Source organism: Diceros bicornis, chromosome 11 (genome assembly GCF_020826845.1).
Source record: "Diceros bicornis minor isolate mBicDic1 chromosome 11, mDicBic1.mat.cur, whole genome shotgun sequence".
Classification (NCBI taxonomy): domain Eukaryota; kingdom Metazoa; phylum Chordata; class Mammalia; order Perissodactyla; family Rhinocerotidae; genus Diceros; species Diceros bicornis.
The window spans coordinates 66,114,777-66,141,724 of NC_080750.1; the positions used below are offsets into that span (position 1 = coordinate 66,114,777).

Consider the following 26,948-nt stretch of genomic DNA (forward strand, 5'->3'; position numbering starts at 1 on the left):
TACCCTACACCTAGCTTCCCCTATTATCAACATCTTACATGAATATATTTGTCACAATTAACAAACCAATGAACCAATATTGATACATTACTATTAACTCGAGTCCATACTTTATTCAGATTTATTTAGCTTTTACCTAATGTCCTTTTTCTGTTCCAGGATCCCATCCAGGACACCACATTACATTCAGGTGTCATGTCTCGTTGGCTATAATAGTTTCTCAGACTTCCCTTGTTTTTTTTTAAACACTTTATTTTATTAGAGCAGTTTTAGGTACACAGCAAAATTAAGAGGAAGGTAGAGATTTCCCATACACTCCCTGCCCCCACATATGCAGAGCATCCCACCAGATCACTATCCCTCACCAGAGTGGTACATTTGTTACCACTGATGAACCTACATTGACAATTAGGGTTCGCTCGTGGTGGTGTCCATTCTATGGGTTTGGACCAATATATGATACATATCTACCATTATAGTATCATACAGAGTATTTTCACTCCCCTAAAAATCTTCTGTGCTCCGCCTACTCAGTCTTCCCTCACCTCTAACCCTTGGCAACCACTGATTTTTTCACTGTCTCCACAAGTTTGCCTTTTCCAGAATGTCATATAGTTGGAATCATACAGTATGTAGCCTCAGATTGGCTTCTTTCACTTAGTAATATTCATTTAAGTTTCCTCTGTGCCTTTTTGTGGCTTGATAGTTCATTTCTTTTTAGTGCTGAATAATATTCCATTTTCTGGATGTACCAGTTTATTCATTCATCTACTGAAGGACATCTTGGTTGCTTTATTCATAATTGCAAATTTGGCAATTATGAATAAAGCTGTTATAATTATATGTGCAGGTTTTTGTGTGGATATGTTTTCAATTATTGTTTTTAACAAAGAACATGTACTATTTTTATAATCACAAAAAATAATTTAAAAAGAAAATTAGTATATTCAATCATGAGACTAGACAAAGAGAATATTGAAAAGAATTTTAATTGATTCATCACAAAAGCATTGAGCAAACAAAATGTTAATAAAAATTTTTAAATAAAATATTTAACACAATTAAAAAAACCAGCAGCGCAGAAAATAGCATTAAAATGTTTGCATAATTACACACATTTTAACACTTCTACATTCTTTTTGGAACCCAGGCTTTTAAATTTTGGAACCATGTTTACAGGCAAATAAAAGAATGCAGATGAACAGATTGCACATAGAGTTACAACCTGGAAAACTACTTTCCTAGGGTCTTATTGCCAGATAGCAGTTAAATTATTTTTTTAGAATCAAAACAATCTGAATAATTCTTTGTTTTTCCAAGTAAGTATCCAAGAATTATACTAGGAAAATGTGTGCATATTTAGGCATATTTACATAATGTTATCATATTCTCTGGCAATCAGCCTAGATATATTTATTTACTAACCTTAGTTCTGTTACTATATATTTTGTCAGCACTTTTGCCAGATATCTCGGAACAAGATGTATTTTACACATGCAAAAAATCTTAAAATGTAACCATATGAATCATCTAATCCAACTAGATGTCCATTTTATTAATGACATCAATCCCAGTAATAAGTTCACTAAAGTAGCACAATTAACATTTTCATACACCAAAAATTAATAAAATGACAATAGTGCAATTACTAGGTTTAATTTTAATTAAATCTGATGACAGTTGTGCTTTTGATTAACATGATTTTTAAAAAGATTGAAACATTAAACTATAGAATTCTGTTCTACATAAAAGGATATGGACATTTTATTCATTCTTTACCATCTTTCCCTGTTACAAATTAGAAATTCAAAACACTTTCTAAATATATTCAAAACTGAGTCGCTACAGCCAAGTACCTATAAAGCGAGAATTTTGTGTACAGAATTCAGGAATTATCTTTAAATATTGGGCACAGAAATTATTTGCCTGTCTTTAAATTTTTCCGTTTGCTTCTGATCAGGCATGCGATAATCCTGGTCCCAAAGTGTGCTTTATAAAAGATAAGTGGTCACATTTCTGTGGAAAACCATCTTGCTTTGTCAATGTTCTTATGTAGGAGGCAAGTAATTTTCCAGTTATAGCTGCAAAGTTTCATAATTAAGGATTCAGAGTGCTAGTCAGTATATATCATCCAAAGATTTTTCCTTTCTTTGAATCCCCAGATAATTTTTAACAAATTTATCCCTGACTTTTCAATTCATAAGGGAAAAAACTGAGGCAAGTTTGTGTGTATGTGTGTTTGTGTCTTAGTATTTTTATTTTGATATTTGTTAAGTAGTTCATATTATATGATAAGAGGCTGTCTGAACTCGTCTACACAGTAACTGTTCTAGAGTTGAAATTAGCTTTAACTATTAAAATTGTACACAAGGAAATTAGGAGTGTTGCAGTACTTGGCTGCAAATAACTTGCCATCTGGTGTTGGGTCAGAAAACGCTATTTCATCAGTGCTGAGAAAACAGCCAAACATGAAGCAATTCCTAAAAAAGGAGAAAAGACAATTTAACAATGGAACAAACTTAAAATTCTGATTAAACACTAGCACAATTGATTTTAAAGCAAACCCAACATAAAATTTCAGTCTCCTGAATAAAATAAAATAAAAATTATTTTATTAAGTCATAAAATGACTTAATGCCTTAGATTTAAGAGATGGAAGTCTAATGATATCATCTCACAGATGAGAAAACTGAGATCCAGAAAAAATTCTGCTGAGAGGCAAAGGGAACCACATAAACCACCCAGCTGCCTCTAGGTGATCCACGGTCATGAGCAACTAATAGAAGATAAGATTGCTAATTAAAAGCCACAGATAATTAAAACCAAGAAATAAGCATCACCAATTTTAACCAATAACTTATACTCTTCTCAACTACACCACACACTCAGAGCTCTTAGAATGCAAACACTAATCTGCATTTTGACCACAACTCTCCTTGATCCAGCTCGACTAGGATTAAAAAGTAATAAAATGAAACGGTTGAAAGAATTCAACAAAATTGAGGGACATTCTATAAAATAACTGGCCTGTATTCATCAATGTCATAAAAGACAAAAAAAGGCGAAGAAAATGTTCCAGGTTAAGGAAGACAAAGACTAAAGAGATATGATGACTAAATGCAATATGTGGTCCTGGACAGGAAAAAAAATGCTATGCAGGAGATTTGAGGCAAATGACAAAACTGAAATATGGACTATACATGAAATAAAAGCATTATGTCAATATTAAATATCCTGAATTTGATAACTGAACTGTGCTTATGAAACAGAATACCCTTGTTCTTAAGAAATACATACTGAAGTATGAAGGGGCAAAGGGGCAGAATGTATGTAACTTACCTCTCAATAATTCAGGAAGAAAGTACATGTTAAACTTGATGGATCTGGGCAAAGGCATTTAGGGGGTTCTTTTTACCATTCTTGCTAATCTTTTATAAGTTTGAAATTACTTCAAAATAAAAAAAAATTAAAGAATTGGATTCAATTAGAAGTTAAGATATAAGCTTCTAGTACACTTACTATATAATTGAATGCAACTTTATTGCTAAATTTACTAGAATCCAAAGCAAAATATTGGTCTGATTAGTTCTTATTATAAGTGATATCTAGAAGACTAGATCTGTAGACTGGAGTCCTAACTGTCCTTCTACTAGCTCATCAGTGTAAATTTGTGCTAATAATTCCATCTGAGCCTCAGCAGCTCCTTAGGTAAAACAACTAGCAATAATATTCTCCTTGTGTGAGGATTTAAATATATATTGCCTGTTTAAAAAAGAGAGAATTCAGCCTAAGGCTCCTCATATACAGGACAGCTGTCAATTATGTTACCTGTATCTTCAATTCAAATGTGTGAGGAAAGATAAATATGTTCTCAAATGAATGTGTTTTATATTTCTCCTTTTGGGGCAACTTATTTTTAATTCATTATTGCTTATAGATAACCTATTGCCTTAGTACTCAAAGTATGATCTACAGACTAGCAACATTCAGCATCACCTGAGAGCTTATTAGGACTATCGAATCTCAGGCCCCACCCTGACCTACTGAATCACACCCACATTTCAACAAGATCCCCAGGTGATTCATATACACTCTCACGTTTGAGTAGCACGGGACTACTAACTGGTAGAACTAGGTTAGATACTAGTATTCCCCATACCAAATTTATGTATTTCTTAGTATAAAATATAGAAAATAGAAGTATTTCATGATTAACTACCAAAAAAAAAAATCTTTACAGACACCAATTTTTCTCATTGCTTCCTTTTATAAGGTATGTGTGGGTGACTAGGATTATGGCTCAAGACTGGATCCCCACAGTGGTCTTTGGTTTTCTTTCTTAAAAAGTATATAGAACTCAAAAGGCTAGAATAGTGCTACTCAAAGTGTGGTCACTGGTTTGGTCAAAGTGTGGTCACTGGTTTATAATCCGTTATTTTAAGTACAGAAATTGAGAGAATAAGTGTTGTGAAATTCATCCATCCAACCTTGATTAGGTAAATTAACAAGCAAGTAAGCTAATTTGTCACACTAGAAACTTTAAGTATCAATATACAGTGTCAGTTCAAAGTGTGAGCATAGGAGTTTAAAACGGAGAATTGCCAATTTATTTTTTACTGAGATATAACTCATATACCATAAGACTCACCCTTTAAAAGTGTAGAAGTCAGTGGTTTTCAGTACATTCACAAATTTGTGTAACCATCACCAATATCTAATTCCAGAACATTTTCATCATCCCCAAAAGAAACCCTGGACGCAATAGTCACTCTCCATTCACCCTTCCCTCAGTCACTGGGAAACTACTTTCTATCTATGGATTTGCCTATTCTGGGTATTTTCTATAAATGGAATCACACAAAATGGGTCTTTTGTGACTGGCTTATTTCAATTAGCATGTTTTCAAGGTTCATCCATGTTGTAGCATGTGTCAATACTTCATTCCTTTTTGTGGCTGAACAACATCCCACTGTATTAAAGTATGGATATACCACATTATATTTATCCATTAATTGTGCATTTGGTTTACACTTCCTTGATTATGAATAATGCTGTTATAAACCTTCATGTACCAGTTTTTGTGTGGACATATGCTTTCATTTCTTTTGAGTATACACCTAGGAGCAGAATTGCTGGGTCATATGATGATTTAATTTTTTTGAGAAACTGCCAAACCGTATTCCACAGCAGCTACACACCACTTTACAATTCCTACCAGCAACATACAAGGATTCCAATTTCCTCCACATCCTAACCAACATGCATTATTTCCCTTTTTTTTTGATTATAGGCATCCTAGTGGGTGTGAAGTAGCACATCATCATGGTTTTGGTTTGTAATTTCCCTGATAGCTAATGATGTTGAGCATATTTTCATGTGCTTTTTAGCCATCTGTATTTCTTCTTTGGAGAAATGTCTATTGAAATCATTTGCCCATCTTTAAATTCGGTTGTCTTTTTATTTTTATGTTGTAAGAGTTCTTTTATATATGCTAGATGTACTAGACTCTTATTAGATAAACGATTTGCAAATATTTTCTCCCATTCTGTGGGTTGTCTTGCTAATTTCACTTTTACATTTAGTTACACTTACGAGTTATAGTCTTTATTAACTACCTAGTTGCACACTGTCAATGACCATGTACAATTTCTGTAATTCTTTTTTTAAACCTTTGTATAGATTATATTTATTGAAATGTTAATTTTACATCTGTAGAATCTAATAAAAATCTGTGCTTGTATTTTCCTTTTTTTTTTTTTGCTTTGTTTTCCTATTTCATTTTCTAGCAATTCATCTGTATTTTACTTTATTAAAGTGTTTGTCTGTAACAAATTAAACTAGTCTTTCACCACAGGTAGCATGAAAAGCACTGGGCTAGAATGTTTCACACCTGGAATGTTGTGCCCTAAACTGAGTACATCTAGTATTTTTTTTCAGCGCCAACACTTGCCTTAGCCTGACTTTGATAGTATTTATACAGAAGTGTCTTACCAACATCATTCCCTTTGGCTCATGAGCCAGGAAAGGTTCTGGGAAAGCTAATCTAGATCTAGATCCATTTTATTGTATTTCTTTTTCTTTTTTGAGGAAGATTGGCCCTGAGCTAACATCTGCTGCCAATCTTCCTCCTTTTTTCTCCCCAAAGCCCCAGTAGATAGTTGTATGTCATAGTTGTCCCTCTAGTTGCCCTATGTGGGACGCCACCTCAGCATGGCTTGATGAGTGATGCGTAGGCGTGTGCCTAGGATCCAAACTGGCGAACCCCCAGCCTCCAAAGCAGAGTGCATGAACTTAACTGCTATGCCACCGGGTCAGCCCCATTTTATTGTATTTCTTACCTGAGAGTATCTACCAGTCGTCTTGCAATGCGCTTTCTTCTCTTCAGTCTGAAGACCCATATTCTACTTATCCCACAGACTGCAGGTTCTGGTACATTTGAACATTGCCAAGCCCTATGACATTCTTTAGAGCTTGGAGATTCTGGACCAGTTGGTTCGGACAGGACACGGAAGGCCTGCAATAATATACAGAAGCATCTAGAGCTAACAATACAGATGAGTTCACATTGCTTTTTAAAAACCATTCCTTAAAGGGCCGGCCCCATGGCTTAGCGGTTAAGTGCGTGCACTCTGCTGCTGGCGGCCGGGGTTCGGATCCCGAGCATGCACTGACGCACCGCTTCTCCGGCCATGCTGAGGCCACGTCCCACATACAGCAACTAGAAGGCTCTGCAACTATGACATACAACTATCTACTGGGGCTTTGGGGGGAAAAAAAAAAAAAAACCATTCCTTAAATAAAACTTAAGTATCTGAAATTAATATTTTAATACCTTCACCAAAAATGTCAAAATTCTTTGATATTTCTTGAATTCTTGTCCATTTATAGTAACACAATGCGTAAAAAGTACTAGTGGTGTTGAGATATTCCCACATTCCAGTGTATTATATACCACTATGAAACATCCTTCTTTTGTTGATTAAAAAAAATTGTAAAATTCAGACTGTTACCTTTAATAAAGTACATAAACTTCTCCCATTCTCTACAGCCTAAAATGTGTATATATGACATCCTAAAAAACAGAAAGCACTAAAGAAGATTTTTGCATATTAACTATGAAATTTGGTTTGAATTTAAGTTGTTTTTAAAACTTTTTATTTTGAAATAATTAGATTCACAGGAATTAAAAAATTAATTTTTTTAATTTACTATTAAATTAAATTTTAATTTACTATTAAAAAAATAGTAGAGAGAGAATCCGTGGATCCTTCCTGGGGTCTCTCCCAATGGTTACATCTTCCATAACTACAGTATAATACTAAAGCCAAGAAATTAACATGGGTACAACGTGTATGTATAGTTCCACGAAAATTTATCATACTTGTATATTCATTTAACCACTGCCACAATCAAAATACAGAGCTGTTGCATCATCACAAAGATCTTCCTCTTGCTACTTCTTTATAAACACATCCAACCTTTTCCCCTCCACCATGCCTAAGCCCTGGCAACCACAATCTGTTCTCTATCTCTGTAACTGTTATTTTGAGGGTGTCATATAAATGGAATCATACAGCATGTGACTTTTTGGCTTTTTCACTCAGCACAATGCCCTTGACATCTGTCCAAGTTGTTGTATATATCAACAGTTTGTTCCTTTATATTGCTAAGTAATATTCCACCGTATGGATATACTAGTTTTTTCAATCATTCACCTACTGAAGGACACTTTCATTGTTTCCAGGTTTTGGCCGTTATGCATAAAGGTGCTATAAACATTCAGGTATGGGTTTTTGTATAGACATAAGTTTTCATTTCTCTGGGATAAATGCTCAGCAGTATGACTGCTGGGTGATATGGTAGGTGCATGATCAGTTTCCCAAGAAACTGCCAAACTTTTCCCTGAGTGGCTGTAACATTTTACAGTCCCTCCAACAATGTATGAGAGATCTCATTTCCCTGCATCCATGCCAGCATTTGGTATCGTCACTACTTTTTATTGTAGCTGTTCTGATAGCTGTGTACTTAAGTTTTAATTACCATTAAGAAAACTGTGCTTTTGAAATGAAAATTAGAGGAAGAGAATATGTATGAATTAGTTGGCTATTTTTGCCTATTGTCACTATATAAATAGTCTGCTCTTTTAAGATCAAAGAAAGGCCAAATTGATCACTTTTACCGCCAATTATACAAACCAGCTGTTTTTCTCTCCAACTTCTGATAAACACACACGGGAGAATATATATGTGTATATATATATATATATGATGAAAATGCAGGAAATAAAAGGAAAATAAGAAAGAGAAAAAAAGATGGTAGAAATTAGGGGAAAAAAGGAAGGCACTTACAAAAAGGTATTAGATAAATTCACGCCAGCATCATTTCAAGACATATCGAGACAGATAAATATATTTTGTGTGTGTGTGTGAGGAAGATTAGCCCTGAGCTAACACCTGTTGCCAAACCTCCTCTATTGCTGAGCAAGATTGGTCTTGGGCTAACATTCATGCCCATCCTCCTCTACTCTACGTGGGACGCTGCCACAGCACGGCCTGGTAACCGTGCGTAGGTCCGCGCCCGGGATCTGAACCTGCAAACCCCGGGCCGCCAGAAGCGGAATGCGGGAACTTAACTGCTATGCCACCGGGCCAGCCCCCAGATAAATATTTTTAAAAGGAGATGTAAGTGTGGGATATATAGAGTCAGTTAAAAAAGAACACGTTGAACTATAATTTTCTACAGCTAAAGATTACCCTGTAACCTCCTTGAAGGCAAAACTACATCTCTCCATTCTAGAATAAGGATTGGCAACCTTTTTTTGTAAGGGGCCAAATTGTAAATAATTTAGGCTCTTTGGGCCATGTGGTCTCTGCTGCACCTACTCCACTGCCATTGCAGCACAGAAGCAACCACAGGTAACATGGAAATGAATGAGCATAGCTGTGTTCCAATAAAACTTTATTCACAAAAACAGGTGGTGGGCCACGGGCTGCAGTTTGCCAACTCCTCTTCTAGAACATTGCTAATTAGTATTTAAAGTAGATTCTAACTAAGGGACAAGTATTGACTATTTTGCCAAATATATTAACCTGCACTAAGCCACATGTTTAATAAGTGGGCTCTTTAGATTTGCTTATTTAAAATCACATACTTTATAGTCCAGGTATGGAAATGACTACAAGAACATAAGACTGACTTACTTATCCTACCTATATAAGGCAAAATATCAAATATAATAGAAATAAATGACTTCAGCTATCCATGGAGTCAAAGATATTTCAGTAGGAAAAAAGTTATTAATAATAGCATTCTTAAATGCTTATTGAGATTTCTCCCAACTACTTAATTTTGCTTACAAATTATGCCAATAATTTAAAAGACATATACCATACCTGTTTGATGGGCTCTGCAATTAAACACCCAACTACTCTCTTTTCATCAGATATAAAGAGAAAAGTTTTGGTTTTATTTGGACATCTGGGAACAACTTGCTGGAAGCCCAATTCATTATCAACAAGTTCTTGGACATCTTCTACCTAACGATGTTAAAAACCAAAGGAGGTGAATTTGTTTTAAAAAGTACAACAGAAACTATATATATTTATATACACAAACTTTATGGTTACTATCATTTTAGCCTCTTTTATCTCTATTTCTTAAATTTGCACACCCCCAAGATTATTCCCTTACTGATGCATGTATCTGCCACTTTGGAAATAGTTTTAAGACCCTATTTTAAAGATCACTTTCAGGAGAAAGAAATTCACTCTTGGGAGGGACAAGGAATAGAAAGTGCCAATTTTGTTTCAGCTTTATTCACTGTTCACTGGGGCTAAACATCCAGCCCAAGAAACATAAGCAACACCAACATAAGAAATACACTCTAGGGCCATTAATCTCTCAACATCGAAACATTTGGTTTATCTTTCACAAGTGGAAGACGAAGGTAAAAGATAAGCCATAGAGCCTTAACTGTTTTCTTTAATCTCCAACCGACACTTCTTGCTTTGTCCTGTAATTATAAATTTAGTTTTGTACGAACTACTATAAAAGTCATCCTTACATGTGCACCAAAGCGGATTACCTATCAGCAAAGGTGTTTCATTCTTCAACATAGGTTGATTTTTTGGTGTGGGAGGGGGAGGGAGTAGGAGAAGAATAGGAATTAAAAAAGCTAACATTCCATACCTTTCTGATAGCATAACTTGGATCATGTGGCAGGACCAGCACAATTTTCCCATCCCAAAACTCTGCTACTACACGTTCTTTTTTCCAGCCCTGCCAAAGGAAAAGAAAGCCACAGTTTAATCTGAAGACAAGAAAAATGTAAGTAATTTGGTCTGGAGAGGACAAGAAGATGAACAATGAGTGACATAAAAAAGAGGACAAAATCCCACTACAGGAATGTGGGAAGGGAAATAAATGATGACTAAAACAAAGTACCTGTCCTCAAGGGGCTGACACCCTATTGGGAGCCATATACATAATCTATTATAAATGAAGGCAAAGTCAAATAAGAGCCCTTCATAGGAATATAAAGAGAAAAAGATGAATTATTAGAAGTGGGAAAGTGGAGGAGGGGTAGGATAAGCAGTTTTAATAAACCAGGCTAAAAATACGTGAAGGCATGAACTACCACAATAAAAACAGGAAAAACAAGGGATGCATTTGAGTAACAGGTACAATCATAAAGATAAGGCCAACAATAGGATGTATTTGGACAAGACAGCTGTTTGATAAGGAGGTAGGACCCCTTCCCTCAGAAAAGAAAAAGCCTGGAGAAGTCATAGCAAAGCTGTTTTTCTAAGGCTATCTATAAAGAAACTAAAGTGAGAAGAGCAGGGTCTCCTCAAGTCTTTGAGTTTTGTATCTTGACTGTTCAGCTCTGCTCAGAAAACTAGAGCTAAGAATGCAGGATGTTCATTCAACCTAGAACAATACAGTTGTGTTGCTTAACAACGGGGATACATTCTGAGAAATGTGTTATTAGGCGATTTTGTCACTGTGCAAACATCACCGAGTGTAGTACTTACACAAATCTAGACGGTATAGCCTACTACACACCTAGGCTATATGGTACTAATCTTATGGGACCACCACTGTACATGCGGTCCATCATTGATCGACATGTTGTTATGCAGTGCATGACTGTGGTTCTTTTGTATTAGGATAGAAAGTTTGAAACGGCACTTGTATTAAAAGATGACATTTAAATACTGTCTGCTTCAAATATTAAGGATAAAATTGCAGATGATGAAATATTTATGGATATGTAGATCTTTCAATAAAGTAAAAGAAATGTTTCTTTTAAAGAAGTTTTATTTTTAGAACAAATTGAAAGACTATTTTCTGACTTAACTGCATATTTGATTCCCTCCAAAAATCTGTGGTGATGCTGAACATGCTGCATTTCATCTTCAGGGTTGGAAGCAGTATAGATCATGCCACAAGATTTACACATGGTGGCTCCAAAATGTTTCTGACCTGCATCCTGTAATTGGAAAAAGAAAAAAACAAAGCCCATCTAAACACATCACGAATAGCTCTGTATTTAGTTCATGTAACCATTCATTCAAATTTCTCCTTATTTTTCTTTTATGCTGGCATAACTGAAATACTAAATGAAAATGTGGTGACTATATCCTCCTCTCCCTCCCGCCCAAACAAAATGGAATGAGAAGAGACCTAAAGATGCAACAGATTAATGAAACAAATGGAATTGTCTCCTTGAATGGATGGTGTCAAAAATCAAGATTCAGGGGCCGGCCTGGTGGCACAAGTGGTTAAGTGCGCGCGCTCCGCTGCAGCAGCCTGGGGTTCACCGGTTGGGATCCTGGGCGCGCACCGACCGACGCACTGCTTGTCAAGCCATGCTGTGGCGGCATCCCATATAAAGTGGAGGAAGATGGGCATGGATGTTAGCCCAGGGCCAGTCTTCCTCAGCAAAAAAAGAGGAGGATTGGCAGATGTTAGCTCAGGCCAATCTTCCTCACACACACACACAAAAAATCAAGATTCTTTAGCTACATGCATAGTTCTAAGAAGGAATATGATTAAATCATACAAATTACAGCTAAGATGAATAATGAAACTTCTTTAATAAGCTCTTAAATGAGACCTAAAAAAGCCTTATTTCAAGGCTTTTTATTATTTATTTCAAGGCAGGGCAAAAATTTGAGGAGTTCTATATTCATTATATAGTATTTTTTCCTTAAGTGGTTAGGAATACTAAAATCCTTTGCCCCTCAAGTTGATAAAAAATAAATATAGAGCCAGCCCTGATGGTCTAGTGGTTGAGATTTGCTATTCTCACGGCCACAGCCCAGGTTCATTTCCTGGTGGTGGAACCACACCTCCCATCTGTCAGTTGTCATACTGTGGTGGTGGCTCACATAGAGAATTAAAACTAACAACTAGGATACACAACCATGCACTGAAGCTTAAAAAAAAAAATGTGTATACATATATATATATAAAATAATACATGGTAAAAGTTTAGGAAAAGCACAGACAAATTCATGAATATAGGGAAGTCAGGGATATTCAATGTCATGGTTTTTAAACTCCTGTTCTGTCTCATAAGGCATTGCTCAACGCTACTGAAAATACCAGGTTCTGAATTATCTGATATAGGGGTTGGCAAATTTTTTCTGCAAAGGTCCAGAAAGTAAATATTTTACGCTTTGCAGACCACTCATGGTTTGTCACATATTCTTTTTGTTCCAACCCTTTAAAAATGTAAAAGCCATTTTTAGCTAACAGGCCATGGTCTAGATTTGGCCCACAGCCATAGTTTGCCAAACCCAAGTCTAATACAATGTAGCTATTCTCATTAAATCTTTTGTTGATCAATGAGAATTTACCTTATCTGGAAACAACTCATTCATCAGCATTCACAAAATTACTAGCATTGCCCAACAGCATCAGTTTGAAAATGTACTTGACTAGCTTTAAATGCTGCCACTACAACAAAGCTGGTATTTACAAAACTCAGAATATATAACCCATGTCAACTATGCTAAGACAACATGTCTGATTTCATGTTCTATATGTGAGAGCCAAATACACGAGGAGCTTTGTTTTAAATTTACTCACAATGATGAGCTGGTCTTTTGTTTCTTTATTTGTATCTCTGGTATTAGTACTTTTCTGTGTGTTGATCTGTTTCAAAAAGTTAGTAGATATGACGGATCCCAGAGAAGACTGTTCTTCAACTAGAGATCTTGAAATAGAAAGTTGATAAACATTATTTAATAATTTAAAATTTTTTGAGAAATTACAATGAAAAGAAAACATATGTATATAACATTTGCAGAGCACCTTGCAATTTTTAGTGTCTTCTAATGACAATAACTTCATGAAGTTGAGCCAGCCCTGATGGCCTAGTGGTTAAAGTTCTACACTCTCACCACTTCAGTGGCCCAGGTTCGCCTGTCAGTAGCTATGCTATGGTGGCAGCTCACATGGAAGAACTAGAAGGACTAACAACTAGAATATACAACTATGTACTGGGGCTTTGGGGGGGGAAATAAATAAATAAATAAAATTAAATTAAACAAAAAACTTCATGAAGTAATAGGGCCAGGAACAATGAGAAACCTGAGGTCCACTCAGAGAGGATCAGTAATTTACCCAAGGTAAAGTAACTAGTAAAGAATGGCAGTAAGACTCAAATCCTCATCTTCTAACTCCAAGTCCAAGGGACTTTCATCTACAGTATCAGATGCACATGTGCAGGATCTCTTTGTAAGTTGACTATACCCTTAAAAAATGATCTTTGTTACTTTATTAAATCTTAGGACAATATTTACCTACACAAGTATAAAGAAATTCCTGGAATACCACAGCAAATAATATTAACTAGACTCTAATATTGAATTTCACAGATGCACAGGAAGCCAGTCACCAGCATATTATGATCCAACAACTTTTTACTTGAGCAGTGAGTTCTCATACCTAAAGCAGCACCCTACTATTCTCAAATTCTTAGGAAAAAAATTTTTTTTTGCCTAGATAGATATTGTTAAGGCAACTTTTTCCCAATAAGAAAGAATGCTGGGATTGGCTTACAGAGGTTGCAAACTGGAGCCCCTCAGGCCAAACACAGCTAGCAGATATGTTTTGACAGGCTCACATAGTGTTTAAAACTTTGGATTAGCTATCGATATTTTAAAATCTAGAGATTTCACTTAAAAATGTGTATTTCCAACAGTGCAAGAGACACTATAAGATCACTAAACCTCTATTTCTTCAAAGAATCTACTAGTTGGAGCTCAACAGCACATGCTCTTTCAGATGGGGCATGCATTCTCCAGCTGGCTCCAAGGCTCCGCCCAGGCTGGCTGGCTCTGCAGGCAATGAATGTGTAACCCTTGTCTTATGATGAAAAGACCTCGGTTTTCAAAGGACCAAAGGAATAGAAATCTCTACAGAATAGAGGCAAGGAGAAAAACTAAGTGCCCAAAGCAAGAGGTTCAAACAGAAAAAAACCTGACAAGAAAACAGTAGGAAAAAACTGTCTAATTCTTTAAGCTGAGCCAAGCTGTCTTATTATCATTTGACTAGAAGAATGGCTTTCAAACTGACTTGACAAACCTATGGTAAGAGATATATTTTACATCATGATCAATACAGACACATATATTTAACTACACTTACTATGTGAGATGCATTATTCCATTGAAAAAATGCTGGGGGGCCGGCCCCATGGCATAGCAGTTAAGTGCACGTGCTCCGCTGCTGGCGGCCCGGGCTTAGATGCCGGGCGCGCACTGACACACCGCTTGTCAGGCCATGCTGTGGCGGCATCCCACATAAAGTGGAGGAAGCTAGGCACAGATGTTAGCCCAGGGCCAGTCTTCCTCAGCAAAAAGAGGAGGATTGGCATGGATGTCAGCTCAGGGCTGATCTTCCTCACACACACACAAAAAAATGCTGGATATGACGCCCTTAAACTGATTTGACAAACTACTAATGGTACGTACATACCTGTAATATAAAAAACAGTCATCTAGGTTGCTGATCCCCTTCTCTTTATGCAACCTTTGCTAAGTAACTCAGCTCTTCCCATCCTTGTGTGCATGACCACAATCTCTTTACTTCTATCTTTGCAATTTTAACACTTTATTATACATATTTGTTTAAGCGCCTGTCCTCTTCTAACCATAACTTCCTTGATAGCAGGATCATGTGCTATTTCTCTTCATATCTCTAAAACTCAGTATAGTTCAACACCACATAGTACTCTATAAATGTTTGCCAAATGATTGAATAAACAAAAAATGAATGTGAGACCATGAACCTGGATAATCTGTAATCTACCTAACATACAAGTAATAGATTAAACCAGAAGACATTGATGATATCTGACCTTTTGGGTCCTACACAGACAGCAATTTCAAATGATTCAACCAATAGTATCCTAATATCTCCCTATGCTAGATTAAATTAGTTTACACACTTTTATCAGCTAATTGTGGTAGGTTTCAATCCTCAATAAAGTCATGAAAGAAGACATAGATAAGAAAAGGGAAAGGTGAAAAAAAACAGCAATATGGCCTTCGAAGGGGAAAAGTTGTCCACCCAACCCAATCTCTAAGGTGATTTAAGATGAGGTGCCCCAAGAGTAAGAGAACTTAGTTAGGAAGTTCCTTGCTCAATACCTCTAGTTATTTATCATCAAACGGGGAGAGAAGAATCAAAGCTGCTTAGGAAGATGTTGAGACTATAAGAAACTTCTTTTTCGTAGCTTTTCCACCTATCATGCTCACACTCACCCCTGCCTCCCTGATCCTAGTCTCAGCTTTGACCAGGATAGTGGTAGCTTCAGCCGGGATTTATAAAAGCATTAAGCTGCTGCAAGTTACTTACTCCTCTGGCCAGAGTATCCTCATCTATAAAATGGGGTAATAATGGTACCTACATCATGAGGTTGTAAATGCTCATTAAACATTAACTATTATTAATATTATCACCCAGGGAAGGCAATATAGCCTAATGGGCTTTGATTCAGATATGGATTCTAGTCCTGGCTCTGCCACCTAATAGCTGTGCAACTGTGGCTGAATTACTTAACAGTTTCCTCAGCTGAAAATAGAATTAATAATAGTATCTACCTTCTAGGTTGCTGTGAGGATTAAGTAAGATAATGGATATAAACTACTTATTATGGGCCAAGTACTGTATAAAAATGTTAGCAATTATTATTACTCAAGCCCATAAAGATCTTTTCCTTCTCTCAACTCTTAGGTTCTTATGAAGTTTCTATAAGAGAGTCTGATTTCATCTCCTATTATCAATATCCCCTTAGTGAGGAAGAAAAAAATGTTCTCCAAATTAAATAGTATAAAAAAGAAAAAAAGACCCAGAAGACTCATAATTAAATAAACTTTGAACATTAAAATAAGAGCAATCCCTACCTTTTTGTATTGACTGAAGAAACACTGAAGATGGGATAGACAACGGACTCAGGAGAAACTGGTAGGGGGAAAAAATGACAATAATTTGTATTACAAAATAAACTCAAAAGATTTTAAAGGTTAATAAAACCAAAATACCCACATTACTTGATTTCAAGGCTTAAGAGTAATCAAGACAGTATGGCATTGGCAAAAGGACAGACAAATAGATCAATGGAACAAAATAGAGAGCCCAGAGGGGCCACCCAGTGGCGCGGTGGTTAAGTGCGCGTGCTCTGCTTCGGCGGCCCAGGACTCACAGGTTAGGATCCCGGGCACGCCGAGGCATCGCTTGTCAAGCCATGCTGTGGCAGCATCCCATATAAAGCAGAGGAAGATGGGCATGGATGTTAGCCGAGGGCCAATCTTCCTCAGGAAAAAAAAAAAGAAGAAGAAGAAGATTGGCATTGGATGTTAGCTCAGGGCTGATCTTCCTCACAAAAAAAAAAAAAAAAATAGAGATCCCAGAAACAAACCCATGCAAATACGGTCAACTGATTTTTCACAAAGAGGCAAAGGTAATTCAATGGAGAAAGGAGAGTCAACAAATGGTTCTGGAACAACTGGACAACCATACGCAAAAAAATGACAACGCTCACATATAAAAATTAACTCAAAATGGATCATAGATCTAAATGTAAACCACAAAACTTCTACAAGAAAATATGAGAAAAATCTGCATGAAATTTTGTTTGGTGATAAATTTTTACATATATCACCAAAAGCATCATATATGAAAGAAAAAATTAATTAAGTTGGACTTTATCAAATTTAAACTTTCGATGTGTAAAAAAATACTGTTAAGAGAATGAGAGGACAAGCCACAGACTGGGAGTAAATATTTGCAATCATATTTCTGATCAAGGACTTGTATCCAGAATATAAAAAAGCTTTTAAAACTCAACAATAAGAAAACAAACAATTCAATTAAAAATGGGCAAAAGATGTGATTAGACACTTCACCAAAGACATACAGATGGCAAATAAACACATGAAAAGATGCTCAGCGTCATTTTTCATTAGGGAAATGTAAATTAAAAGCACAATGAGATATCACTACACACCTGTCAGAATGGCTAATATCAAAAAACTGACAATAACAAATGCTGGTGAGAATGCAGGATAATAGGAACTCCCATTCATTGCAGGCGGGAATGCAAAATGGCAGTTTCTGTGGGACAGTTTGGCAGTTTTTTAACAAAGTTAAACATAGATTTACCATACAACCCAGTAATCACACTTCCAGGTGTTCACCCAAGTGTTTTGAAATCTTATGTCCACACAAAAACATGTACACAAATGTTTATAGCAGCTGTAGGGGCACTAGTCTACATGCCCTATCATAACCATGTGTCCTTCTGGTCCCCTTCTGGGCAGGACGCCAACCATCTGGTATCGTACTGTTTATCTCAAAGAGCATCACGTCTTGAAGGAACACAGAGCCCTTCCACATGAGCTACTGCTCCTTGGAACGCTGGTCATGCAAGGACAGTCCCTCATGGCAAGCACGTAGCCTTTGTTCCCCTGCCTATATAAGCAACCCCCTCTCTGTTCACAGTAGTAGATGTAGATGCACAACTTCGTCCAGTCGGTCGCCACCAGACTCCCTGTACTTAAGTCCCAATAAACTCATACATCTTGCTCGCCGTTTCCGGGTCTTTTCTTTGGTCTCTCCTCAACCTATCCCACACTGCTCATGCAACTGAGTGTGTGGTCAGATAGCAGCTCTATCCATAATCGCTAAAAACGAGAAGCAACCAAGACGTCCTTCAATGGGGAAATGAATAAACAGACTATGTATGGAACATCCATAGTTCAGCAAAAAAGGGGAATGAACTCTTGATACATGCAACAACATGGATGAATCTTAAATGCATTTTACTAAGTGAAAGAAGTCAGATCCAAAAGGCTACATATTGCATGATTCCCCTTGTGTGACACTTTTATCAGAAAAGGTAAAGACCATAGGGGCAGAATGGGGTTGCCAGGGGGATGGGGGAGGGAGGAGTAGCTGACTATAAGGGTACACCCAAGGGAAATTTTAGGATGAGAGAACTGTTCTGTAGGGTACTGGAGTCGTCGATACGTGGCTCTATGCATTGGACAAAACCCATACACATGTATATAACAAAGAGTTAAATTTAATGTATGTAAAAACAAACAAACAAAAATCAATCATGATGTTGAGGGATCCCAAGATGGAATGCTGACTGTGACAAATGACTCTTGACTCTGACTATATTAGAACTGTATGGCAGAACTACACTGAAGGAGGTAGAAGAAAGGGAAGCTGACCTGAGTGACTTTACAAAATGGTGTTTTGACTGGAAATTATAAGGCTACGGAAAAAAGACCTGTACTTAAATATTATACTCTAATTGCTAAATTTGTTTCTCACAGGAGTATGAATTAACAATTCTGAAACTGTTTTGCAGGTATACTGGGATTGAACAATTAAATAGGTGGGAAGTGAATGGTGGGATCAGGTTTCTCACTGTCTGAGGGAAGTTACAGAGAAACAAGAAAGGAAGGGATAAACCCTGTGGTACTGGATTAGAGTCAGAGACATCAAGTCTGAACTTATGTTTATTTAGTATATGTACAGATGGAGCGATACAGAAACAATCACAGATATGTGTGTATACATGGGTTAGTATACATACATATATTTCCTAGCTCTGTCTGCTGAGAGGACCTAGAAGCAAAAACACTTCAGTAGCAATGAGCACACCACGTCCAGATTGTGGTTTCTAAATACTATTCTTCAATAGAAGGATCCAGGGTTCCTCGGAGAAATGGCTGATTCTAGGACTAGGGCAGGGAAAATACAAGACGAGCCTGGAGCATCTTGTAATGCCAGAAAATAAAGAAGTGCTCAAAAAAATAAAAGGATGGGACATGTCAAAGAGAAGTGACCTGAAAAGATCTCCCAATGGTCAAAGCTGGAACAATTTGAGCAATAGAATAAATAATGTAGTATTAGATTATAACCCAAGATACAAACTAAATATTCATGAGTCCATACTGATAAGTATCCATGAGTCCATTTATTTATTTAAAGATTGAATAAATAAATGGGAGAGAAGAGACAACTCTTCCTTACAGAAGAATTCCAAATAATACATGTAAATATTTCCCCCTCCAGGAGATGGAACTTAATCCCCAACTCTCCCTGAAAGGGTAGGCTAGACTTAGTGACTTGCTTCCAAATAGAGTATGGAAAAGGAAAAGAGTAACTTTATAGTGGAGAAACCTGGCAAACCAATCTTAACCAAGTGATAAAAGTTATCATCATCTGTAACGTCACGTGGACATTGGCACCCCTGATACGATGTGCTTAGAAGGACCCTTCACTTCAGTGGCATTCTTCCCCCAAACCCATAACTCCAGTCTAATGATGAGAAAAACATCAGACAAACCCAGATTCCGGGACATTCTATAAGATATCTGGCCAGTACTCCTCAAGAATGTTAAGGTCGGGCCGGACCCGTGGCTTGGCAGTTAAGTGCGCACGCTCCGCTACTGGCGGCCGGGGTTCGGATCCTGGGCGCACACCGACACACCGCTTGTCCGGCCATGCTGAGGCCATGTCCCACATACAGCAACTAGAAGGATGTGCAACTATGATGTACAACTATCTACTGGGGGGCTTTGGGGAAAAAAAAAAAAGGAGGATTGGCAATAGATGTTAGCTCAGAGCCAGTCTTCCTCAGCAAAAAGAGGAGGATTAGCATGGATGTTAGCTCAGGGCTGATCTTGCTCACAAAAAAAAAAGAATGTCAAGGTCATGAAAAACATGGAAACAAGGAAGACCGAGAAAATGTCACAGACCAGAGGAGGCTGAGGAGACATGACAACTAAATGCAGTGGTACTATGAATAGATCCTAGAACAGAAAGAGGACATTAATGAAAAACCGGTGAACTCCAAATAGTCTAGAGCTCAGTTAATAGTAATGTACTAATATCAGTTTCTTAGTTTTGACAAAGGTACCATGTGATTATAAGATGGTAACAATGGGGGAAATAGGCTGAATGATATATAGGAACTCTCTGTACTATCTTTACAACTTTTCTGTAAATCTGAAATTATTGCAAAACAAAAACCTTATTAAAAAAAATACCAAAGTTAAAATAATAGCTGATTAGAGAAAAATACGATGAAAGTGGGCTATTTAGTAAAAAGCAAACTTGTAACTTTGCATGGAAAAATAATTAGAGCTCTTTCTCTAGATACAAGGCCAAGACAGGTGCGAGTCTGATCTGCTATGGGTAAGTTCCTTAATGCAAGCCTGTTTCCTCATCTATAAAATTGGCATACAAACCTATTTCCTAGGATTGTTGTGAGAATTAAATGATAAACCACAGCTATTAAGTAATAAACTTTTATCATTTGTATACTATATTCACGAATTTTGCCATATCCTTGTACGATCTGTATTATTTTTTATGCACTAAATATTTTTATGTAAGTGGACTTAGACAATGTACTGAAATAAATTTATTTCAAAAGAAAATTTTATAACTACTGTAAATAGAAAGCTATTATGTTTCTGTTACATGTTCTATTATATCAGTGATAGTACAACCCATGGGAAACATAAACCATACTAAATACCTAGCACTGCCTGGTACAGCACCCAGTAAATACTAGTTATTAACAGTACTAACAGTGTATCTCAGAATTATCATTATGAATAATCATTCTATATATATATTATGAGATCTTCTTAAGGGCTATTGTTTCACATTATGCTTTTAGTTTTATCTTTTTTTGTTTTCTTCCTATGAGCTATAGTTTCTTAATAGTCAGCATGTCTACTCCTAGAATTATAATTTATTTCCAAATTTATAGATATAACCAACAAAGTAAAGTTCCAAGAATCTGGTTGGTAAGTAGAATGTTAATTAACATCTTTATATATTCATAGTTTAGTAAATACTGTTTAATTGAACAATGGCACTATAAGTTAGTAATAGGATTTCAGAACCAAAAGGAATTTAAAAATTAAGACTAACCCCTTAGAGATCTCTTCCCTAGATCATATAGCTAATTAGTAGCAGACCTAGACAAAATCCCAAGGTTCCTGATGGCCAATTCAGTGTCCTTTCTATAGCTTAGTAAATTCTGATTACAACCGGGCTTTGATGACAAACATATAACATAAATTGTTTTTACTCCTTCATATTATTTTGGGTAAAAGGTAGATAGGTCAGGTATGATGAGAACACCCAGCTCTAAGGAGCTTAAGTAACTTGGCCACATCCCATAGACCAATTAAGCAATAGTCTTTTGTCTTAAGTTCCAGCCTAAGGTCTCCATGTCTCCTCCTTTTCAAAATGCACTACACCACTTACCAGAGAAAACAGTGTCACCAAGACAAACACAGAGATACAAACACAGGCACAAATATTGAATATAAAAAAAAAACCAAAATATTATTACATATAATTTCATATTGACACATGTAATGAGGCATTATTACAAGTAAATAAACTCATTATTTAGAAGAGAAGTCTTCTCTTACTTACCTGCCTTGTTCTCACTGAGAGAATTCTCTGAAGGAAAACACTTATTTTCATGAGTTTTACATTCCCTTGAAGAAACTACTCCACCTGATGAATCCTGAATATAATGAATAGGTAAAAATAAAGGAAACCAATTATAATTCTTAATCGTCTTTTATTTAGTGAGTGAATCTCAACAGATCTGTTTCTAAATGCTTTTTAGGGGTGTTTTTTTGCAGCAGAGACAACATGAAGAATTAGTAGAATTGGACTACCGTGGCTTAGTCAGCAAGAACATGTTCCATTTAACAATATACTTGGCAATACCTGATAAACAGCAAAAAGCATTTACAATGGGGACTGCAAACTTAAATGACTACAAGAGCATCAGGTAAGCAAAATTAAAAGCAAAACTGCCCTGATCTAAATACGTATACATACACTGATTTAGTGGAGGGAAATGAGAAGCCCCTACCTGTCAAATGGCATCCTGATACTCTGTTCTGAGAAATTAATGCTATGCAGGAATGAGGGCTTAGCTCTGCCAGATCTCAATTTTTCATGAAACACCAGAAATCTGTTACTTTATATTTTTAAAAAATGCTGGCTCAAATTTTTTTTAACATTATGTAGGCCAAGCAAAACACCCATGGGCTGGATGTGGTCCACTGGCCACCAATTTAATAATCTTTGCCACTGGGATTTGAAATTTAGATGACTACAAGAGGTATGAACTGCGGTTGAATTTGAGAGGAGCGACGAGGAGCACAATAATGAGAGAAGGTGGGTGAGGAGAGAAATGACTATAGAGGGAGTCTGAATTGCTCAATACATAAGTCTCAGAGTGTACTGAGCACTGCGTTGAAAGTCTACCATTTCCAGCTGCAAGGTTGTGATGAGAAGAAACAAGTCACCACAGACATGGAAGCCCCAGACAACCTTTCTTTCTTTTTTTTTTTTTGTGAGGAAGATCAGCCCTGAGCTAACATCCATGCCAATCCTCCTCTCCCTTTTTTGCGGAGGAAGACCGGCCCTGAGCTAACATCTACTGCCAATCCTCCTCCTTTTTTTTTTTTCCCCCTTTTTCTCCCCAAAGCCCCAGTAGATAGTTGTACGTCATAGTTGCACATCCTTCTAGTTGCTGTATATGGGACACCGCCACAGCATGGCCAGACAAGCGGTGTGTGGGTGCGCGCCCAGGATCCAAACCCGAGCTGCCAGTAGCGGACTGCGCGCACTTAACTGCTAAGCCACGGGGCTGGCCCCCAGACAGCCTTTCTTAAGGTCTGTTGCCTCAACTGCTTTCTGCCTCTAGCTACCTGATAAAAACAACCTTTCTCTGATGAGATTACTGATAGGAAGTGATCGATACAAGGTATAGACCTGCATTGTCTATTATGGTAGCCACCAGCCACAAGTAGCTAACGATAATTTGCAACGTGGTTTGTCCCAATGGAGACATGCTGCAAGTGAAAATAAACAGACTTCAAGGACTTAGTACAAAAAAAAGGTAAAATACCTCATTAATAGCTTTTTATATTGACTACATTGAAATGGTAACATTTAAAATATACTGGCTGAAACATTTTGTTTTTTACCTTTTTTCCCTGTACGTTTTTTCATGTGGTCACTAGAAAATTTTGAATTACATGTGGTTGGTGTTCTATTTCTATCAGACAATACTAGTCTACGCTAGGTGTGTTAAATATGAGCAAGAGCATAGAATGCAACTATGAAAACATACTATATAAACAAAAACCCAACTATATGTTAACAGTGATCATCTCCAAGTAGTGGGATTACAGAAGGTAGGTTTTATTATACTTTCTGTCTTCTCTAAATTTTCAAGAATAATCTAGTACTTAGATAATGAGCTGAAACAAACACAAAAAATATGCTCATACTCTGGAAATCTACTACCTGAATTTTGTTATGTTAAGCTTCTCTAGACTTTAGTTTTGCCATGAGGGAATTTAATGAAATGTATACCTTAATGCCAAGAAAATGCTGGTAGGCTTCTTTAAGCCAAAAAAGAGAGAAAAGCCCCACCTTTCCACCCTGCCTCTAAATTCTTTACAGTGATTAAAACTATACTATTTGGCTTCATAAAAGCAGTCCTCCAGATTGCAAAGAAAATTAAATTTTGCTCAACTATGTTATATGTATAATGTATACTGAACTATTGTTATATAGCCAACTTAGTGTTTAAAGTGATATATTTGGTTTTCTTTACCTTTATTAATTTCTCTTCGTTTTTACTTCTTGCACCCAGCAGCTCAACGTTCAGTCCCTTTTCTAGTAACAAATACTTTGGCACTTGCCTTGTCTCAAAACCTTTTCTTTCACTGACAGTCTCTTCATCAGAATCTTCAATCACTTCTGATTTATTCTTTTGGGTGAGTCCCAGTAATGGCTTATTTTCTAGAGTCAGTTTTCTAAGAGAGGATTTTTTTCTACTAACAAAAAATGCGGCTCCACCCTGGAGTGTAACTTGTGGTTTGACTTTTTGGCTTAGAACCCGAGGAGCATTCAGATCATTTTCAGCTGAATAACAATTATTCTCTTTCTCCACAATTGGCTTATAGGCCACTCGATTTTGCTTGGAATTTTTAGAATTCTTTGATACAGGCTTGATGCACTTATAACTTGGTTGATACTTAGCAGTTAAACTCTTCTGTGTTTTTTTGTTCATTTTCTTGGAGCAGACTGGTTTTCCCTGCATTTTTTCTGTCACACTGGGAGAAGACTTATCTTCATTTTTAGCAATGGGTCTCCTCTCTTTTATCAGCTTTCTCTCCAATGGATTGAGGTACCACTTATCTTTGTTATAAAAAGATACAGTAGACACAGCAGATTTAAATGGTGAACCTTGATTTGCAGATGGCAATCTACTTTTTTTAGTTGTTTTGAATGGACTTGAAATGAAATGGTCTTGTTGAGAGCAATGCATCTTTTCTTCGTTTTTATCACTGCTTTGGCAAATGTGCTTTTTATTAGGTGATGGAAATATATTTTCAGTCAAGTCCAAAATTAATTTCTTCGAGGGAATATCTGATAATAGCCTATGAAAAGAAACAAAGTCCATTGATAAGTTTTTGCTTCAATTTTTATATCAATCTGATGCTAACTAATTAACAACTCTACCTGTAGGTCATATTAAAAACATCTTTCCCACCAAACGTCCATTCATATACATTATCTATGAGTTTAACAGTAGGATTCTCAAATTGTCTTTACCAAACAAAGCATTCAAATAATTTTCAAAAGTTAAGATGCCAATGTTTGTGAAAACAAACACTGTTTACAAAGAAGCTCTGATACACATGCATACGTATATGTGTCTGTGTGTGTGTTTTAAAACTTATTTCTACATCTTGGCCATATACAAATTATAGCCCATATACATTGGCTACAAATCCCCTAAAATGATTAATTCTGACCCACTAAGGCCTGTTCTGTGGGGAGTAATTTATATCTCTGGTATTACATGTAGTAAGTACTGAGTACACAGACTTTCTAGGATTGCTTACAGATGAGTGCTTAGGGTATACAAAATACTATGTTAAATATTATATAAGAGAGAGGAAAGGAGCAAAGTAATAAAAGATTTTATAGATACGTTTTCAAGCCACAGAAAACAGACAGCTCTTTGATCCCCTCCAAAGGCACTAAATAATTAATTATGAAAGCTTACAGTATTTCTAGACCATAATTAGAATATGAAATATTGCTATAGCCACAAGGGGTAGGCAAGTGACAGAATGGAAATTTTAAGAGTGAAGCTAAGAAAGACAAGAAGGTGGATTTTTCTTTTTTAAGAGTTTACCAATAGCATGAGACTCACTTGTCACAGTTCAAAGAATGCTGCTTCCTCTTCCTTGGAGTAAAAGCTGACATCTCAACTGAACTCCTAAAAGCAACAGGACAATTATAATAACCAAATTCATCCAATGTGTATTAAATTCATTTAATGTGTATTAAAATCACCATATCAAAATTGTACTTTAAAAGTCTGAACAAGTTTTCAGATGCGTGATGGTCCACAAAGATCCAAGAAAAGGGTTTTTTAAAAAGCAAATCACTTTAATAAAGATTTAAACCAAGAAGGTAAAAAAAAAGAAAAACACTACATCACAGTGGCAATTAAAAATAGGAAATAAAAGCCTCCTACGGCTGCTGGAAATAAACACGATCACGCGCGGTAACCCTCGAGCAGGTGGCACGCTGCTCAATAAAAGCTTTCCCTTCCCCTTCCTTCGGATCAGGTATATGAAAAAAAAAATTACGTAAGCGTAATTTCAAAGTTAGAAAGACCTGGGTTTCTGGGAATTAACGCCGAGCTGCGGCTTCAGGGAAGCCCCTTCTGGGGCGGAATGAGGAAAGGTCTGCGAGAAAAGCGCCGCTGGCCCGGAACCCTGTCAGGGCAAAAATTCAAGGAAGCTCCCGCGGCAGAAAGAGGGAAACCTGAGACCTGGAAGTGCCGAGAACCTACCGGTGGCTTCGCTCTCGAGCCGCCAGAGCGCCAAAGCTAGAGCAAAGGCTCCTTTTCCTTGACACGCACCCCTACGTTTCACAGAACACCCCGTTCTCCTCGGTCTCCCACCCCCGGCCCCCCGTAGCATTACCCGCGCCTCAGAACCCGCAACCTCTCAGCCGAGCCAGTTGCTCCTCCACTGTATTCAAATTATTGCGCGCCAGTCAAGTCTGAAGCTGCTGCGTTCTGATTCGCCACTTCTCAGCGCTTCCAGGGGCTGGCTCGCTGATTGGTCACGCGCTAGTCATTGCCCCACCCTCTGGGGAGGCGGTCTCCAAGATTCTCCCGCCTTTGGGAGGCAAAAAATCCTCTCTTCTCAGGGAAACCACGCCTTCCACAAGCCCTTGGGGCAGCGCAGGCTGCGTTCCTAAGGCCTTGTTTAGGTGCATTCTGGGAATTGTAGTTTTCAGCCCAATAAAGGCATCTTTTTTGTGTGTGTGTGAGGAAGATC

At 37.0% G+C, this 26,948-nt stretch overlaps 1 protein-coding gene across 3 annotated transcripts; it reads right to left on the reverse strand.

Moving 5' to 3' along the window:
• Window positions 1-965: 965 nt before the first annotated feature.
• ESCO2 (establishment of sister chromatid cohesion N-acetyltransferase 2) lies at window positions 966-26,536 on the reverse strand. 3 transcript variants are annotated; one of them, XM_058550448.1, is made up of 11 exons: window positions 26,456-26,536; window positions 25,808-25,873; window positions 24,197-25,025; window positions 21,988-22,081; window positions 16,419-16,476; window positions 13,096-13,222; window positions 11,360-11,491; window positions 10,189-10,278; window positions 9,393-9,536; window positions 6,339-6,514; window positions 966-2,480 (listed from the first exon to the last, which is right to left on the reverse strand). In XM_058550448.1, exons 2-11 carry the CDS (start codon window positions 25,858-25,860, stop codon window positions 2,348-2,350), a joined length of 1,836 nt encoding a protein of 611 aa, XP_058406431.1. In that variant the 5' UTR covers window positions 25,861-25,873; window positions 26,456-26,536; the 3' UTR covers window positions 966-2,347. The 3 variants fall into 3 exon arrangements, with proteins under 3 accessions (XP_058406431.1, XP_058406432.1, XP_058406433.1); XM_058550449.1 differs by lacking the exon at window positions 9,393-9,536; XM_058550450.1 differs by lacking the exon at window positions 6,339-6,514 and having other exon boundaries at window positions 2,375-2,480.
• Between the last annotated feature and the right edge of the window lie 412 nt (window positions 26,537-26,948).

What these genes read in the sequence shown, in the direction of transcription:
- ESCO2 (XM_058550448.1), bottom strand. Translation starts at nt 25,860, where the DNA reads ATGTCAGCTTTTACTCCAAGGAAGAGGAAGCAGCATTCTTTGAACTGT. An exon ending in TTGCAGAGCCCATCAAACAG is followed by an intron (nt 6,515 to 9,392) that starts GTATGGTATATG and finishes ATATTATTGCAG; the next exon opens with GCCTTCCGTGTCCTGTCCGA. An exon ending in CGACTGGTAGATACTCTCAG is followed by an intron (nt 2,481 to 6,338) that starts GTAAGAAATACA and finishes CTCCTTTTTTAG; the next exon opens with GAATTGCTTCATGTTTGGCT.